The 19659-nt window shown below is 41.4% G+C and overlaps 1 protein-coding gene across 8 annotated transcripts in view; it reads left to right on the top strand.

The window, feature by feature from the left end:
• Window positions 1-19659, top strand: part of ADGRL3 (adhesion G protein-coupled receptor L3) — a 478112-nt gene that overhangs the window by 267441 nt on the left and 191012 nt on the right. For all 8 annotated transcript variants that reach the window (XM_079307369.1, XM_079307366.1, XM_079307362.1 and 5 more), the window contains one exon: window positions 6621-6730. In XM_079307369.1, coding sequence (XP_079163495.1) covers window positions 6621-6730 — 110 coding nt within the window. The remainder of the gene's footprint in view (window positions 1-6620; window positions 6731-19659) is intronic.

The raw sequence follows: 19659 nt of genomic DNA, 5'->3' as shown, positions 1-19659 counted from the left end.
AGGTTGGTGTTGAATCACATCATCCCTGCTGGCAAGTGCTCTAGACCTGAGCTTACTGGCCTGGGGTGTCCCTGGCAGCTGAGCAGATACACCATGTTCAGGCGTGCCCCAAATTTTTATTGAAAACTCTTAAATCCTGTGAATTTGCTATTAAATGCCTCTTGTTAAGTTTTAAGGGCCTTATCAATGAGTTGAAACAGTGCAATTATTTTTTCTGTTTTTGTTTTTTTACTGTGTAAAACTGGTATTTAATGTATTTCCAGGACCTGTTTTCCTTCTTGCTCCCAGGCTCTCCATAATATATAAAGGTAGTCCCTTTAGTGACTTCTGCAGCTCATATCTAGTTTGGCTCTGCAAGATTTTTCTGGTGTTTTGGGATGGTTTTGGAGGCTTGTTTCCTTCAATTTTCCTTTGTTCAATATCAAATAATAACAAGGGGAATGAAATAGGTTGGAGCTATAGAAAGAGGACTCCTTTCCCATCAGACCGTGTAAGATTTTACAATACTCATAGCAGTTTAAATGTATCTTGTTGGCATATCTGCACAAAGGCACTCGGTGAGGCTGCGATTAAGAGTGCTCTGCCTCATCTTGTGTTAGTCTGATCACATAAGCAGCAGCCTATCTGACAGCTCTAGCACCTGGATAATTAAAACCCGTCAATAAAACAACAAAATGCACTGTGTAGTGGGACTCGTCTGTGCTAGCATTAAACACCGCAGATAATTATATCGCAGCAGAGGTTGGAAAGCCAGCCTCTCAGTGCTCTGAAAGATCAATAAAAGGGCCCATTCATAATGAGAAAAATGCTAGAGAAACTGGATTTTCATCTCCCTGTCATTAGATGCTTTGCTTTTAAGGGTTTTGCAGAGGCAGAAAAAAAAGATTCTGTTGAGGAATTCTTTGTTTCTGGAAGCTAAACAGGTGGAGGATTTAGCTTTGCTTTTGTGCAGAATGTTACTGAAAGGAAATGTGCTGAACCCAAGTCTTTTTTAAGGGCTTACAGTTCTGTTCTCCCCTCTCCACTGCCTCTCTTCTCTGCTTGTGTGTTTTGGGGTTTTTTTTTAATTTTATTTTCCTTCTTATTTCCAACCCATCACGTGATTTCACTTTTTAGTGATATTTCTCTTTGCTTCCTGTTTACTTTCTCCAGGGCATTGTTTTTATTTTTTTTTATTTTTTTTTCCTCTTGGCTCTTCCTAAAGGGCTGATTTGGAAATATCATATATTGACAGGGGAGAACACACTCCTAGCTGACTTATTTACTGTGACAGCTTCTTTCTTAAAGCACTCATCCAGAGAGGGGATTTTTGTGTTCCAGGGAAGGAAAAGGATGTCTTGCAGCATTGCCATGAAGGATAATGAATTAAATCTGTCTGTTACTATAAAACCATTAGAAAAGCATAATAGACCTTGAGAAAGAGGTTTGGATATTGATGTCCTGGCTATATTAGCGTGCCTGGGCACAGGATGGCTGCCTTGTCTTTGCAGAAAAAAATGAAGTCTGTGTAAAGTAGGTGTTTCAGCTGAGGGCAGAGAGAGAGAGTACCTGTTTTTTTGGCAGCATGAAATGCAGGCAGGTGGTTTGGTTGGCACACATGGGCATTAAGGATTCCTTGGAAGCTGCTGTAGGTGGAAGGTGGCACCAGCTATGGGCAGGGTGTGCTAGCAGAGCATGGGCTGGATATGGCAGCTCAGTACATGCTGTACAAATCTGAGTTCATGGATGTGAAGTTTTCCAGTCTTCAGAGTGTTTAACAGCCTAGTTTGGACTCTGACAATCTGTGGATTCAGAGGAGGGCAGGTGGCTTCCCCATTTGCAGCAGGTTCCACTGTGCCATGTTCACAGGAGCTTCTGATGTTGCAGAAATTGTTGCTTCATCCCTGAAGGGTTGTTTTTGGAGGATAAGGAGGAGGAAGGTGTATGTTGGGATGAAATCAGTGTTTGAGCCTCTAGGCTTGTTGTGGAGCTGTGCATAGATTCTGGTTATTCTTCTCCTTATGTCCCTAGCATGACAAGTGCCTGCCTCTCTGGTTTAGGCACCTGCCTTTATTGTCTGATCCTCTCCTAGATGGGGAGTTGGAGGATTTGCTGGTATTGCACCTACAATGATTAATGCTGAAAGGCTTTTGTTTGGGATTGATCTTTTATTTTATGCTGCCTTTGCATTTTTGTTCTGGTAAACATATTGCCCCAGACATGTCTAGCCTTATGTCATTGACATGTCTCTACTTTAAAAGTTTCTGGAAAGCCCAAAAATAAACTGCCAAATTATTGTCTTTTTTCCTTTCTTTGTCTCTTGCTAAATATATTAACAAATGTCAGCACTAAAAAAATAAAATAAATAAATATATTGCAGCTGGAGTAAGCAGCTGTTTATGTCTAAAGTGTTTCTGCTTTGCTATATCACAAGATGACCTTGTCACTTAAAAACTCATAAAAATATTTCCAGGGAGAAGGAATGGAAGTTTGCTGAAAGGGGAATGAAGTTTTGGTGTTGTTTTTAGTTAGTCTGAACAGAGAGTTGTAAGCAGACTCGAGCCCTGCAGCTGGTCCTGAACTCAAATGTTTTCTTCAGTCCCACTGCTATAAATGCAAAACAAATGACATATGAAATGCTATTCTTTTTTCACATTTAAACTCTTGAAAGTAGTTTTCCGCTCTAACTGGGCGAAGTTCTGCAAAAATAATCCATGTTTTCTGATACAGTGTATTTATTACACTGGATTGACACCTTGCTTCTAGTTAAATACTTTTCCACATATCCAGGTAGAAAGACGAAATAGGGGTCTTAACAAGTGGGAATAAATGCAGCTGGAAAGAATGCATAGGGAACCCCCCCCCCCCCCCCTTTTTTTTTTCTTTCTGTGTTTTTATCTTTTTTTTTTTTTTTTTTTTTTTTTTTAATAATCTTGAAACTGCAACAATTTACACTTTTCCAAGTAGTGTGATTTTTTCCTCTCCAAAACATAGATGTGAATAACATGAACTTATGTTTATGAGATGATGGATGCTTAAAGGCTGCCAAGTGCCTTGGACTGATTTTTAGGAGGGTTTGGAATATTCTCTTTTCCTGAACATAGAGGAACAGACAGGAATCAGTGTCTCAAGTCAGGCTGAAAATGCTGAGCTTGGGTTTTGCTTTGGTTTCTGGTCTCTTGGTTGGTCTTGCTGAGCTGTGTGGACACTGTTGGTTTAGGGAAAGTGTCCACAAATCCCAGCAGCAGTTCTGGAGGTGGCCCAAGACATGGAGAGGGTCTTTGAGAAGCAGTGTCTCTACTCATGTGCCCCCCTTTGCACTTCAGGGCATAACAGGGAAAGGGGAATGATGGCAGGCAGAAATAAAAGTGCAAAATAAACAAACCAACACACTCAAAAAGATGGCTATGAATTTCTGTCAGATTTCATAATAAACAACAACAAGGTGAACTTAAAACCACTTCAGGGGCTACTTCAGTTCTCCTCTGTATCCAGATCATTTACCTTTAAAATGCTGGACAAACTAATAAAATGAAAACTGGTTGTTTTTTTTGTTTTTTTTTTTTTTTTAAATAGCATAAAACTGTCTATCTGGTCCACTCAATCCCCAGAGTCCTCTCACAGTTCTCTTGTTTGCTTGGTATCAGAACATATGGAAAATGAAGAAATACCCCAGGAAGCCAGGGATTGCTTGGAAAAGTTGTAGTTTGAGGGCAAAGATGGGGAAAGAAGAGTGGTTTTCTTTGAAGGAGTTGATCAATCAGTGCTGGAAATAAGAGGTGCTTGTGTAAAGGCTGTAATGAAAATATAGATGGGTGTGAAAAAGATGACTGTAGTTTTCTGGGGTACAGTTCTGCTAAAGCCAGCAGTTCCTGCACTATTGGAGAGGAATCCAGGGGGATGCAGTGCCTCTGTTCCTGCTGTATAGCTAAGGGAGCTGGGTGGTGTTTCTGTGATTGCCCAGTAGAGGAGACAGGTTCATATTACCAGCTTCATACCAGCTGGTGCAGTGCTGGTTCTCACTGCAAACTGTACCTCCAGCTGGAAAAGATCTTCCTTCAAGAAGAGAGAGAAATATTAAATGCAAAAAGAAGGGAGTGGAGTGGAGTGGGATGGGCAGTGGCAGACAGGACATGACAAAAGAAAAACAAGAATAGTAATAAAAAAATAAAGATCCTTGCTGCATTTACTGGAAAGGTCAGTAACCAGCACTGAGCCTCACAACTTGCAGGAGTTTGGAGCAAGTATTGCCAAGACCCAGGTGTTAAGAAATCCCAAGATTCTGTGTAAAATGCTGTGATTTACAAGGAAGAGCTCATGGCCTGGTTTGCTGGAAATTGAGTATGGCATGAATACATTATGGGTTTTCTCCCTGTCATTTTCAAGGCTACAGATTCATCATCTTTTACACATTTCCTTTCCTGTGTCACTTTGTGCATGTCACTTAGTGTCACCTGGGCCTTTAATCTGTCTGGAGAGAAATATGACAAAGCTGAAGGGACCAAGAAGCTGTTGTAAAAGGGATAAAATGCATGAGCAAAAGCAGAGCAACCAGAGCTTTAATGATGAGTGTTTTTTACCTCTTTCTCCCCTTAAAATTTCCATAGCCTGATGTGTGACAGTAATAGTTCATTGAACAGGCATTAGGTTTTTTTCCTATGGTTTTTAGTGGAAGTTGCCATCATTCCTTAAGTGTGCTGGAATGAGAAACCTGTATGTTTCAGCCTGGGATGATAAAAGGAAGCTCAGAATGCCAAGTACCAAATGCAGTTTTGCTGCCCATAGGAAAGGAGTGTGAAAAAGAGAGAAGGTTGAGTTCTTCACAGACCTTTCCAGGTTGTTTGTTTTCACTTCTGTTTTATGTATCCAAGTTCTTGCATTTAAAAAAAAAAAAAAAAGGGGGCCACAAGGAAGTGCTTGACCATTCAAGGCAAATGCTTCCTGGCAAACAGAAAGAAAACAACACAGATGATTCCTAAATGTGTTTGTTCCTCCTCCTACCTCCAATTCCTCATAATTCTGGATCTCTACTTGTAATTTTGAAAGGTATATTTGATCCATTGCTGTTATTCTGTGTAATGTGGCCAGTGCTGTCCCTTCAGCCAGGAAGAGTATTGATTAGACCAGTGAAATTGCTTTTTGAAAGGCACATTGAGCCCAGTGAAGGAATTTTGTTGAAAGTGAAATTTTGGATGGTGTTCAAAGCCTCTCCTGGAAAACTGCCCACTTGCATGGTCTGAGCTACATGTCAAATCCCAGCATGGGTGAGGACAGTTATCTTTTTTGTTAAGAAAATTATTTTTCTGTCTATATAATAAAACTTGTCACTTGCTGTGATAACTGTTGTCTTTCAGCTAGAAAACAGGAGAATGTCCCAGCCCTCTGGATTATCTGGTATCCAGCAAAACAGCCTGATGAGCAGGCGTATCAGCTCTTATTATTCTTTCCATAAAATTAAAGAAATTAGGGAGCTTAAGGCAGTCGCTAATGAATCAATTTTAATTTATAGGCTCAAATAAAATCTGCATTAAGGCTGACAAACTGTAGCCTCAGGTAAATACAAAGCATTTCCACTGCAGACCTAAATGAATTCTGTGCTGGATGTCACAGCTTCTGTCAGAAGAGCAGGAGGGTCAGGGGTCCCATTTCACATCAGAGAAGGCAGAAACCTAAAGAAAAATAAATGCAGTGGTCTGGCCCTTAGGAGGTCTCTTTCTGACATGCAAAAGGAGAAAAATCAAAGACTAATAATATTTTCTCTCTTTTGTCTTTAAACAAACAAAGAAGCAGAAGATCTTTTTCTGTAGAATCATTGTTTTCTAAATATTTTGCATCACCAATTAAACATTAGAGGTGCTTGTCCCACGAAATCAGGGGCAATGTGAATTTCTACACATGCACAAGTCAGTCACCCATGGACCTGTGTATGCCTCAGGAAGAGCATCTTGCAGAACCCAAACTCTGTGTGTGTATGTTCTTAAACTGAAAGATGCTCACTGCAGCAGGCAGGGTCATTCCTTCTTGTGTGTCTTCCTTGTGGAGAGCAAGCTTTTTGGAAAAAGTATCTCATATCAGGAGATGCATCCCTGCTGGGCAGAATGATGCAATAAAACTTAGCCATTTGTGCCTAATGCAAGGATGTTGTCTTGTGAATGATCAGACTGGGAAGTTTCCTTAACAGGCCTTGTATGAAAAACATTATTTTGGTTTTTAGACAGCTTATTTGGTGATTCTTTTTCCTCCCACTCAAGTCTTGCTGTTTGTAGTCTTTGTTTTGGCTTAAGCAGTGTTATATAAGATAACTGGTTTTGTGGGAACTGTTTATAAAAACATTGCAAAATATACTGTCATGTCTGCTATAAAAGATGCAATGAATATTTTTGACACCATTGTTGGTTTAGTCCTTGCATTTTATTTGGTGAGGATGCTGGCATTAAAGAACCATCTCCTGGAGGGGGAGGGTTGTTCCACCATGCCTCTTCTCCTTTGGTAATAGGCTGATGAAGATGCTGGTGTTTGCATGCTCACTGCTGAGCTTCCCCAGCTGATGCTGAAGCCTGGCTCCTGCATCTTTTTGCCTCTGGAGGGGCACTCAGCCTCCTGCCCTGGTGTGTTCCCTGACTCTCATCTCTTGTTTGCAGGTGCAGTAACCGGACCCAGTGCGCGGTTGTTGCCGGCCCCGACGTGTTTCCAGACCCGTGCCCTGGGACCTACAAGTACCTGGAAGTGCAGTACGAGTGTGTCCCTTACAGTATGTATCTTGATGTATTTGCACTTGTTTTTTCTCAGTAGAGATTTATTGTGGAGACTGAGCCAGCCCTGAGCAGGCCACGTGCATCGTATGAGACTGAGCTGATAAGATATGAAAAATGGTTCTCTGTGTCAGGTTTGTGCTTAGGTTAAAAATATCCTAATAATGTGTTGTACAGCATAACAGTGACATATCGTCTTTTGGAAAACACTTGGGAAACACCATTAGAGAAAGCAGACCAGAGGAGTGAAGCACTATTGCTTGCTTACAGCTTCTCTTTAGAGGTTTATGCTTGTAATCATACAGCAGTGTGCTTCGACTGACCTATGTCCCTGTGATTGGTGGCATTTGGTAAGTGCCTTAAATACAGTTTGCATCACCAAGGAGGTAGGAAGCTATTGCTTTGGGTGATTTGATGGTAGAAAAAATACTAATTTATAAGCTTCCAAAGTTATGAAGGCAAATTGCAGGCAAGCCATTTAGACTGAAATTTTGAGGGGAGAAAGGCAGTCACCTGAGATCTCAGCAATATGTGCCAAGTGGGAAATTCAGAGTTACAAGAGGTTGTGTACCTCAGAATTTGCTTTCTGTATAAACCAACTTTTTTTTCATGCAGTTAAGGCCCTACTGCCAGAAAGGGCATACCTGGAAAAGGAAATAGTAATGATAAAATGAGAAGGGCACTTTTTATTAGCAGTTGTAGAGAGCTGAGTGGTGAATAACAGCGCCACTTCCAGGTTTTCTGTTTGAGCAGGCCAAAGCTGCTTATAGCACACCTCTCAAAATAATAAAGCAGGTATGGGAATGTATGCTTTAACCCAGGGTGTCATATTGAGAGCAGCAGGAGGCATCAGTTTGCTGAAACCCAGAGTCTGACTCGAGGACTGAGACCATCTTTGTTGCCTCCAGCATGCTGCAGGAGAGCAGATGTGGCTGAGCAATGCCAGGCACCCTGTCCAGAGGGGAAGCAGGAGCTTGCAGCCCCTGGGGTGGTCCCCATCCCTCAGGCAGGAGGTGGCCACGTGCCTGCTGCCACAGCCTGGAAAGGCTGTGTGGTGTTTGGCTTCTGTGAAATTGCAAGACCACCTCTCTGAGTAAAGGGGACCTTTCTGTTGAGAGACTTGGATACTCTGCTGGCAGCAGTCTCAGTGTGTCCATATTTGATTTTTCTAAACAAAACTATGAAGCTTCTAAATGCAGCAATGGAATAGTTTTTATGGGGTGAGCTATTAAACCTGTGGAAAAATTGACATCAGGGCTTAGGGTCTGCCCTATCAAGCAGAATATACTCCAAATTATAGTGTGGAGTTATTCCACTCTAAATGAGGCTTTTCATTTCAGAAGCAACACTGTGCATGGAAAGGGTTAGAGAAGATTGGTTTCAACTTATCACAGCAGGTTGTATTTCCTTGTGATTTATGATTAGCATGAGGGTATGCTGTTTCCTCCAGAGACTGGGCTGGTAAAGCAATAGTCATTACCTGGTACCCCTCCACAGCCTTTGTTGCACATAAAACAAAGAGGAATAGTGGTGCCTTGTGAGAAAGGCAATATGTCAGTATTACACCCTGAGGTGTTAATTGGCCCTGTGTACAAGAGGTAGAATAACTCTTGTGAGAGGTTGCTCAGTAGCAAATGTACAGTAGGGATTGAGTATTTTTTAATGATCTGAATGTAGGGAGGAGAAGGATGACAACTGACATGCTGCCTTTGCAATTAAGGTAGGAGCTTTGATGGCTGTTTCCTCTGTTTCTCTATGAATCAAATATAGAGCCTCTGCAAATAAATTTGGGGGGAAGACAAAGGGTGAGCACATGATGAAATAGGATCCAGTCTTCTGAGGTTGTTGTGTGTTACCTAGGAAATTTTGGGTCAAGCCTTCATGTGTTGTTATTCAGTTAGCACCAATAAAATGGGTTGTGTTTAGGCAAACTGTGTCCCTTCGTGTGTCAACATGGAGTGGGAAACCTAGAGCTCCATTTTATTCTTCTCCTGCCTCAGTCTCTGCCTGGTTTTGTTACTGCCTCTATTTCTTCCATTAGAATGGTCAGATTATTTTTGTAGGTGTTCTCTGCCTGGGAGTGTCCCGTAAGTGAAAGCCATCCAAGTGATGGGGGAAGGTGTCAGCTCTGGGCAAGTAGGTCAGCAAAGGCATGGCTGGACCAAAGCCACACCTGGTGGGTGAAATCTGTTCCTCCTTTTATGCCCTGTTATTGTCAGAGGTCAGTTCTTGTCACTGAACCCACATGCCTGTGCAGCCAGCCTTTGGGGAGTGCTGGGGTCTGCCATATGGCCATCTCCTAAAGGAACACCTCAGTTGCATAATAAGGGAATTAATATTTCAGCAGGCAGTTGTACTTGTGTGCAATTCCAGCTTGCCTTTGCCTGGTTGGATGGGTTACTCCTCACAGTTTCAGATTATTCTTTATGGACAGAGAGTGGGCTTACCAAGTGTTGGCTGAGCAGCAGAAGGGAGGGTGTGCATCTCAAGAGGAGAGGCTTTGGGAATCATCTTTAACAGATGTTGTTAGAACTGACCTTAGGCACTTGTGCTCAGTATAGTGCTAGTGTACATGCTCCCCCAAAGAAAAAACATGGAAGATTAAAAACTCCATTTGTTAGTCTGCTTCTCTTGAGATTTTATTACTTATTTATTAGCTTTCCTCCACTAGATGATGTAGTTTTTTAGAGGAAAGCATCCCCCTTTCATCTCAGATGAGGGAAATCCAAATGTACTCTAACTTAAGTAGCTCATATATTGTAAAATGTCCTTTACGTTACCCCACACACCACATTCCTGTGTGTTCACCAGAGATACCCTTGACAAAGAGAGTTTTATGAGGCCACAGTTACTCTCAACATGTGGACAAGATGAGAGATGTTTATGCAGATAGCCCAGTTCTCTCCTCATATTCCTAATCCTGTAGTTGCTTTATCTGGTAGCAGCAGCCTTCTACTAGAATGGACAGTCATTCCAGGACATCTGGGTTTCTTAGGTTGCCCTCTGACAATGAAAAGCAAGTGAAAAGTAGGTGATATCAGCAGGTAAAAAGATAGCAGACCTAATTTGTCAGGCTTCAGTGGTATCAGTTGTCCTATTTTTCTGGTGTCAGAAAAAAACATCCAAATAATTTTGTCTGTCTCAAAGCAGGCTTTAGCATGTGGCATGTATTTCTCTAACACTTTAGGTACTGCCCCTTTTCTTTGGAGATACTTAAATTACTACTTCAGTTTTTTAAATTGAATTTGCTCTTGATAGTTGCTTACCAAGAGAGATTTTCCATGGTTTCCAACTGAATATATACTATTGCAAACCTGCAGTCTGCCATTGCCAGAGCTGTGGACAGGTTTCCTTGTGGAGAGGTGACTGAAACTGCATTTAGACTGTTTTGTGGTGTGAATATGAGAAACCTGACATGGTGAGGGTCCCCTTGATCCAGTACTGGTGTTTCCTACTACATTCCTTCCCTCTCCCCTTCACCCATTACAGGGCAGAGTTAAATGGGTAATGGGAACAGCAGTGGTGGAGGTGGTTTTTTAAAGCTAGGTCAACACTCTCATTACAGAAACACTTCACTGTCATCTTCTGGTCCTTGTACAATCCTGTTGTCATGGTGCCAGTACATCTAGGAGTGTAATTTTTCTTATTTCACCTTTTAATGTGCTAAGGGCCTTCCAGTTTTACTCCTGAGCCAGTGCAGAAGGCAGATGAGTGATTTATCTAAAGCTCTACAAGGGACCAGTGGCCAGCAAGAGAGCCCAGTTTTGCAGGAGCAGTGGTGTTGGGAGAGCTGCCCAGCTAGATGTCATTGTAATCAGACAGGTTTTCTGTCAGTAACAGGATAAACCCAAACCCACCCTTTGGTTTTGCTAATTTTGCCTCTGTATGTGTGTGGCACTCCTCAGCTCAAACCATCCATGTTCTAGTAGTTCTGCAGTATTTCTGAGAAGGAGGAATAGAGTGAACAACCCATTTCCTTCTCAAGCACATGAGCTCCAGGGACATGGCAGTGGCACTGCCCTTTATGGGTGGCACTCCAGATGAGAAGAGGGGGAAATTCTAACATGCAAGCAGCTATTGCCCACTGGCTTAGACTGAAATTTGGGGATTGTCTGCATTTAGTTTCTATTTGGGTTTTGAAAATGGTATGAATTGAAAGCACCAGAGGTATTTTGGAATGCTTTCTTCTGTTCATTTTCCTGTAGACACAACCTTACAGGCTCCCAAGCATCCAGCACAATGCTGAAAAGAGGATTTAGGTGCCTGAGTCAGATTTACCTTCAGTTTTTCCTGAGCTCCCAGTATCCTCAGGTTCTAGGTTTTTGAGGTCACAGAGTAACTTGTGCACTGTTGTCTTTCAGAAGCAGTCTGATTTTTTAAACAATTAATTGGTAAATGTAAGCTGTGGGATAGGACAGAGTGGCACAAGGGTGGTGACTCAAGGACAACCCATTGCTGCAGTGATGGAAAGGATGGCAGCAGCAGGAGGGTGCCTCAGGCATGGCATGTCCTGCTGTGATGATAACCTGCCTCACACCCAGGCCACCAGCCTTCCATCAGCTTTTAATTTTGGGGAGATCTGTTCAAGGGGATGTTTCTTGCAAGGGAAGAATATTCATGGCTTCCAGGGAAGGATGAATTGTTCTTTCTTTCCGTTCTGCATAAACAGCTAATGTGAAGGCACCACACATCTCTGGTGCTTACAGAGAATTTCCTTCTTTAATACCAACAAGAGGAAGGGAAAAAAAACCCAAAACACTCAGCACATGAGCATATTTCATCCTTTCTTTTTTTAGGACTTTTTTTCTTTTTAAACATGGAACTTGAAATCACATTTCCCAGTTGCTGTAGTGATGGAAGAAAAGGTCATAGCCTTGCTAGAAATATTCCTTTTATTGCTGATAGAAGAGTAGATGGGCTCACATATCAATAAAAGTGAGGGATAGTAAGTGTGATGTGGGAACAGAATTCAATAAAGTTTTATTGTATCACAAGTGGACTGAAGTGCATTTAAAAACATTAAATGAAGGTGCACAATATCTGCTCTGCTGGACCTTAGGGCCAGTGAATAGACAGATAATTGAATAATGACATTTTTAAGAGAATGCAAGCACTAGAAAGCAAACCAATATTTTCATTGCTCTAAGATTCCTGGTAGAAAAGGAAAGAGACAGGGGAAGATGGGACAAAATTGCAATCTGAAAACAGTTTAATGAGACCACTTTTCCCAAGAATACAGTTCTTAATTATTTCTGGAGTGCTCCAAGGCCATTATGTGGCCTCTAGGCTTTCCCTCTGTGTTTTCCTGCTGCCTCCTCCATGGTTGAGAAGCAGTGTTTGCCCACTGAGAGCAGTGCTGTGTTTTGTTAAACAAATGGGCTTGAGGCTTCTCTGCTTTTCCTTACCCTGGCTTTTTATGTCTGCTTTGTTTTGGTTTTCTCCCAAGAGAATTTGGTCCCTCAAGGCCCAGCAGGGAAAATGGCAAATGCTCCCAAGGGATTAAGCCTGACTGTTGGCATTCTGGCCAGTAATGAGCGAATTCCCTCCTGAAGCCAGGCCTCCTTTGTTTTATTTGTTAAATAGATTGTTTTTGTGCATGGGCTGGGAAGAATAACTAATACCAAACAAAACAAACAAACAAAAAAAACCAAACCAAAACCCCAACAGCAGACCTAACTACCCATTATGATTATTTCTGAGCAAAGAATCTTTGTCTCCTGCTGACAAATTGCCTTTCTTCCAATGCATACAATTTCCTGGGCATTGCAGTCAAAAAAGCCTCTTTTTTTGTATTCACTGAAATTCCCAGCTTTGCTTGCTGGTTTGTTTGGTTTGGTGGTTTTTTGTTTTGTTTTGTTTTGTTTTTAATCCACAGAGGCAGAAAGAAAGACTGTCTTGCTTCCCTTATCAGTCTTCTTTCACTGTGTGTTTGTAGGGAGAGTGCACCTACACAGCAGCCCATTGGAAAGCACTCTTGGGTTAAAATAACCTGATATTATGAGCCTTTGCAAACCTGCAGGCTGACCTGTCTGCATAATGTTCAAGAAGAGGAGAAAAGCTAAGAGCTAGGGAAATAAACAATATTTGAAAACTTGAGGTAGCCTGATACAAAGGGAAATGAACGTTTTTCTAAGGCACAGTGAAATAAATGACAACATGGTTAATTTTTGAATATGAGTTTGGCTTGAAATAAGGAAGTTAGGTGGTTTCCAGTGTGTCTGTAATGCATGCTGGTTAGAAGATCTGCTGTCAGCAGGAGCAGCATGGATTTTCTTGTTGGGGAGAAGTTAGATACACGTTAGGCATTCTCCATAGTGGGAATGCCATCTCTAAGTTCCAGCATGCTTCTATGAAAAGCCAGTTCCTGCTGCCTTCTGTCACCTCTGTCCTTTCTTCAAGGTAGTGGGACACTTCTTCATGTCTCCCAGCCATGCCAGTATGAGCCTTTGTGTGAAAAGTAATTTTTTTTATCCTGCAATCTTCTGAGTGTTTGGATGATTACCTCCTGAACCAGCTCACCACTTCCTAGGCTTGAAGTATTGAAATGCCTCCATGCACTGGTGCATTCTGTCTTTAAAACATGCATTGGTTCTGGAAATCTCCATGAACAACAGGTTTTGCTCCCATATGTCTTGTAGTTGCACAAGCTGTCTTTATCAGAAAAGTCACCACAGTGCTGTGCTCAACTCCATTAGGTCTGAGATGCTGCAGTGTATAAGAGTTGGAGTGTTTTGCAGCCTGGCAACCTGTGAACTTCTCAGATGATCAGGGGATGCTTGATTGCACATTTGTTGATATTTTTATTATATTTTTAAGCTCATACAACTAGGAGAAATTGTTTTGGTTTGTTTTTTTTTTTTTTTTTTAAGAATACAAAAAGGTTTCTGTGGTAGAGCACAAGAGGCAAAATTTACATCTCTCCCCACCATCACTTCATTCTCAGAAAATTTGCAGTGTGGAGACCCAGACTTATTTGAAGAATTTAGTGTAGATCTGTTATGTGTTTCTCACATAGGCTGGTTTTTTTGATATAGAGCCCTGTCAGTTCTCCTGAGAGCCTCTCTAATTGGTTTATTATTATGCAAGTTGAAGGTGGAAAACTGTGATGCATAGTGTAAGGTATTTTATTAAGATTATGAATATAAGGGGGTAACTTAATTCCTTGTGTGACTTCTATGCACTGTTTATTCCCTTCCAATCCTGACCCACAGCAGCTGAATTTTTAGTGAGGAAGTGTATGGGTTTGGTTTGAGTCTACTCATTTAAACTAAAAGGGGCTGAAAATCTCTGTCTGGTGCCTGACTGCCTTTGGCCTTTGAGTCTGAATCAAAGGTCATTAAATTGCAGGGAAACTTTCTTTCAGTGTCAGCAAACTTTGGGTCAGGCTCCTGTAACGTGAGGCTGTCTGAATTCATTAGTTTTGGTCAAGAGAATCATCTTTGTCACACCATTTCTAGCATAGTAAATAACTGATATTGTCTCAGTCAAAAAGGGAATTGTAGCCAAAACTGCATAGAAAGAAGAATGAAAATATGGAATATTCTTCCATAAAGTAATAGGCTGCATTCCTCCCACCTTGGCAGCTGATGGTTCTACATGTAAATAGTGAGACACCTCAAATAGAATTGTGCTACCTTAATAAAGATGCTGACGAAACATAGCAGCCTGACCCCTGCAAACACATTTCTGGAGCACCAGTGGGAAGAGCTCCACCAGCTTTAGGTCATTTGTACCAAGCTGTGATTATCCACTCTGTCTGACATGACACTTCTAGACATTTGCCACCAATTTGCTGTCTAAACATGACCCCACACTTCCCAATTGTCTCTGAACAATTCTGTCATCGTTAAGGGGAATATATGTTTCTTTCCATTTGTAATAACCTATTGCCTAAATTGTGCTATTATGCCAAGCACCCTCTGGAGACGGTGATATGGATTTCATATGTTTTATAACAGATCTTCATGGAAATAATATTTCTATTTCCAGGTTTTATTCCTATTTTCCTTTAATTTCTCTTACAAGAAGTATTGAAAGAAGGTTTCTTTCATTGGTGCAGCAGTCTAAGGAGATTAAGGCCATCCTTGCCAGGTGCTATTATAAATCCACAAAAGAAATGAAATACATTTATTGGGTTTTATTCTGGCCAATAGGGAGAACAGAATATGTGTATCCAGTGGCTAAATTGGGAATTGAAGTTCATTTCTTCTAGCACATGAGGGAGGAGGAGGGAGGGGGGAAATTTGAGTATATTAAGGCAAATCCCTTTAGTGTGCGAAATACGAAAATGCATCTTTCCAGATCTAAAAATACAACTTTGTTGAGTTTCTTTATATTAAAAGACTCCCAGGAAGAGAGCCAAATACATCTGAATGTATTACTTCTTCCCTCATTTCCTCCACTTTTCTTCCTAACAACATTTCCAGTCAACTTTTAACAATACAGTCCTGCATGAAACCACAGTAGTTGTATGCACCTCAAGCTCTGGCAAAGGAGACAAACAGACTGCATAGTATTTGATTTTTGTTAGCTTCTGTTTCCAAGAGGACTAAAATGGGAGGAATTGAGGAAGACTAAGGCAAAGGGGCCTTCCTCAGGGTATCCTTTTGAAAAATAAGCAAAACACCAAAGTCCTGCAACTTATCTCTAGAGGTTTCTTATCTAAAAATAGTCATGGCATATTATTTACCTGGGCTGATTGCCAGACTGTGCAGAAATGCTCCTAAGGGTTTTTTGAGGTGTGTCTGTCTTTTTTTCTTTTGTCATTGGGGGTGGGGGTGGCAGGGTGAGGGGGTGGGGAGTGGAATGATGACCAATTCAGATTAGAAAAGATTTATTCCAGTTGATTTCACAGATGAATGTATTGCTGAGGGTCTAAACTAATCTCCTCCTCCAAAGTCCTTTTTCACTCTATGGGTAACTTAAAAATGTCTAATGTAGTTTTAAAATATGCTTTAATCTCATTTATCTTTAATTTCTCTGTTCCGCTCTACAAGCCCACATAAAAAGATTTACAGTGGGTATTTATCCTTTCCAATATCAAAAGCAAATTCCCTTCCAGATCTCAATTTTCACTGATAATCCTCAGAGATGTATAATTTTAATTTACCTTGCAGATGACGTCTACCTGGTTTCTCTCTCTCTGCTTTTATGAAGGTATTATTCAGCTGCACCTCATTAACTCTGGTTTGTTGTTGCTTTGTTTTTTTGCTTCCTTCTTCTCTCTTGTGTGTGCTGAACAGTGTCTGTGACTGAAACTATTGTCTTGTCCTTTGCTGGAGTGCACATGCTGGTAAGCCAGCTGAGTCCTTTCTTTTTATCCCAGGAGAGGCAGCGTCGGGGCCTTGTCCCTTCTATTTTTTTAATTTTTTTTTTTTTTTTTGCTTTAAAAATTAATAATCTCTCATTTTTCCATTTCATCCCTTACAATGGCTTGCAGGACCACACAGATGCACACTCACGCACCTGAAAGCTTCCAAAACTTCAGATGTTCAGATCTGCAAAATAATGGTTCTGCTAAACAGAACAGGAATTATTGTGCTCTTGGGATTTTGAAAATGAGTCTATTATATTTAGGTGCCCTAATGAAAGCTGAGCTTCCCTGGAAATCTACCTTTAATGTCTGTATAGGAAACACTCTGGCGTCATTCCACCTATGTTACTATTTAAAGCAGCAAATTGTGCATTTCAGTGCTGTTCTGAATGCAGCCCTCAAGGATGGTCTCTACAGCAAAACTGAAAGGGTGGAAGGAATGTCAAGTCCTTGGAGTAAATGCAGACTTGAGTTTGAATATTTGACTTTAAGGAGAAGAAAAATCAGGAAACAATGTATAGATGGTGTTGGAGATATTTTTTTATTAGCAAGACGTGGCTCAAAACACTGAAATTGTAAGATAAATGAGGTTTCATAGTCTAGCCTGATGTGGGAGAGCAGAATGGAGTGGCTAGTGACTCTCTCTGGTATGAAATTACACTGTATCTCTACTGGTGGTCTTTTCCTTATCACAGGCTGAAATTAGTCCTGCTCTGATATGATCACATTTGTATCCTGCTGCTGCCTTGGGTGTTTACACTCCAGGTTTGGCAGTGCCTGAAACAGGAAAGGCTCTTGCAGTCTGTAATGAGTGTAGAGCTGAAGGTGTGGAGGCAGCAGCTAAAATGTAGCAGGGAAAGGATGGTCCTGTGCCACAGGCACAGCTGAGGCAGCTGTGGTGCAGAGCAGGCATAGGATGCACAAGCTGTACAGGAGGGATAAATTCACATTTTTGGATGTTTGCACAGTTGTACCCCTGCTCTCACTCGAGCCTTTCCCATTGGCACCTCTGGGACACTCCCAGCCAGGCACGTGCTTAAAGGTTTGATGGATGTCAGCCTGTGTGTTTGCATCTTATATATGGTGTATGCAACTAAAGGAAGCCTAATTTGGGGGGTCCTTTATGTGCTCAGGCTGGGGTTTCAGAGAAGGAACAAACAGCCCTTTGTCCATTTAAAGGCTTACTCAGAAGAGTGAGCATGTGCCATGTACATTTCCAATGAAGTCAATAATTAAATATGTTCCAGATGACTCTGGTGGGGGAGCATATTAGTAATTACCATAAAGTGACAAATCTACATTCTGTGGCTGGTACTTTGAAAACAAAAAGTCAGTGTTCCTAATAGAATCCATTAAAAATATGACCCGATTCAATTGTCACATTTAAGTTAAAATAATGTCTTAAGTTTTGGGCTTTTTTCTGATTTGATTTTTTTTTTTAACAATCTTAATAGAGGTATAGTGGTTGTCTTTCAGCACATGCCTTTGATGAGAGCCCACGGAAACACTTGGGAGTTTTCTTGTTGAGTTGAAAGGAATTTGGATGCAGAGAATGAAGCTGGACAGTATTTAAATCAGTGCTGCCTGGCTTATTAAACAGCATGAGTCTGAGCCCTCACATTTGGGAGAATTTTGTAGTGCAGTGATGATAATACGGAGAGATTTCCAGTGAAAAGGAAAAAACAATTATTTCTCAAAGAGGACTGGTCCGTTCTGCCTTCTCATCTCAGAAGTGAAATTAAGTGGCTAACAAAGTCTCATTAAGTGGCTAACAAAGTCTCAAACCAGTTCTAGAGTGCACAAAAACAATCATTCACATTTTGGTAAAAAGGAGAGTCACAGAGCTGGGGTTTGGGTATGCACGGAAATGACAGGAAAGGCTAAATCTCAACTAGAGTTAAAACTGGCCAGTGTTGGGGCAAATAACACAAACCTTTTTAAGAAGTGCTTTAGTAGCAAGAGGAGGTCTAAAGAAAACACTGGCAGTGATACTTGTGAAGGTGATCACCCCTCTAATGAAGATAAAGGAAAAGTGTGGGCGTTCAGTGTTACTTGGTTTTTGTTTCTCAAGTCTTTAATAATCCTGGTAGGCCTTGGGCTGCCTGGGCCTTTCAGTTGGAGGACCATAAGTGTGTGGCAGCAGTGGCTTTCCTTTTGTGAAATTATAAGGGACCCGCTGAATGATAACAAGTCCATGGTCCCTGGTGGAATTCATCCCAGAGTACTGATGGAACTAGCAGATGTTATGGCAAGACCCCTCTTGATCATCCACCAAATATCTTTGGAGTCTGGGGAGGTCTCTGCTGACTCAAAGGTAGCCAATGTTATTCCAGATTATAAGAAAGACTGTTATTCTAACCTCAGTTCCTGAAAATTTATGAAGATCATAGTGAGGTACTATTGACAGGCATTTGAAGAATTATGCAGTTGTCAGGCACAGTCAGCCTGGGTTCACATAGGCAGATCCCTGTTTAAATAATTTGGTATTCTTCTATGGCAAGGTCATTTGCCTAGTGGATCAAAGATCTGGATACAGGATGTGAATGCACCATTAGCAAGTTTGCTGCTGATCCCAGACTAGGAGTTGCTTCACTTGAGGGATGAGAGGCATTGCAGAGGAGGTTCAGATAGATTGGAGCATCAGACATTGATTAATGGGATAAAATTTAGCAAGAACAATTGCTGGATTCTTTATTTGATGTGAGGGAGTGGCAGCCCTGCAGAAGGGGATCTAGTTGACAGCAGCTCAGTGTGAGCCAGCAGAGAGTGCCCTGGCAGCCCAGAGGGCAATCCCCATCCTGGGGTGTATCAAACACAGCATAAATAAATAAAAAGGGTGATGATCCTGCTGTACTAAGTGCTGGTGCAGCCTCCACCTTGGGTCCTGTGTGCAGTTCTGGACCCCACTATATAAAAATGATGTTAAGGTGCTCTAATGCATCAAAAAAAGACAAAAACAGTGAAGGGATCCAACAGAAACAGTGAATGGGATGGGAGACACGTCCTGTGAGGAGCAGCTGAGAACTTTGGATTTGCCAAGTTTGTAGAAAAAGAGTTAAAGGGACAGCCTTGTTGCTCTCTACAGATTCCTAAGGAAAGGATGTGTTAGAGGGAGGTGCTCTGCTCCTTGGGATCCAGTGACAGGACACATTGGAATGGTTCAAATTGTACCTGAGGAAGCTTAGTCTTGAAATTAGGAAGCATTTCTTTTCTGACAAGGTCCAGCACTGGAGGAGGCTTCCTGAAAGGGTGTTTATACCCCAAGCCTGTCAATCTTTTAGAAGCATTTGTACAGTGCCCTTAATATTGTGCTTTGGTTTTTGGTCAGCCCTGAAGTGGTTGAAAGTTGGACTTTAGATGGTAGTTCCAACTGAAAAGAAACTGTTTTTGCCACGGGAAGATGCTGATACTTCCCAGTGAAATGACAAATGGGGTTTCCAGAGCCTGTGTGAGTGCCCAGAGACAGTTGGGCATTGTTGGTGTAATGTGTGGTAAAAAAGCTCAAACAAATTGCTTTGCAACACTTCTTCATCTGAAGGTCTACAGTCATGTTGAAATGGGTTTTTGCAGTCAAACACAGCCCAAATCTTATCAATTATGAATGGCTCCAACAGA

This window comes from Erithacus rubecula, assembly GCF_903797595.1.
Source record: "Erithacus rubecula genome assembly, chromosome: 5".
NCBI lineage: Eukaryota > Metazoa > Chordata > Aves > Passeriformes > Muscicapidae > Erithacus > Erithacus rubecula.
The sequence above is the reverse complement of the archived record's forward strand: the minus strand, read 5'-3'. Positions and strand labels throughout refer to the sequence as shown.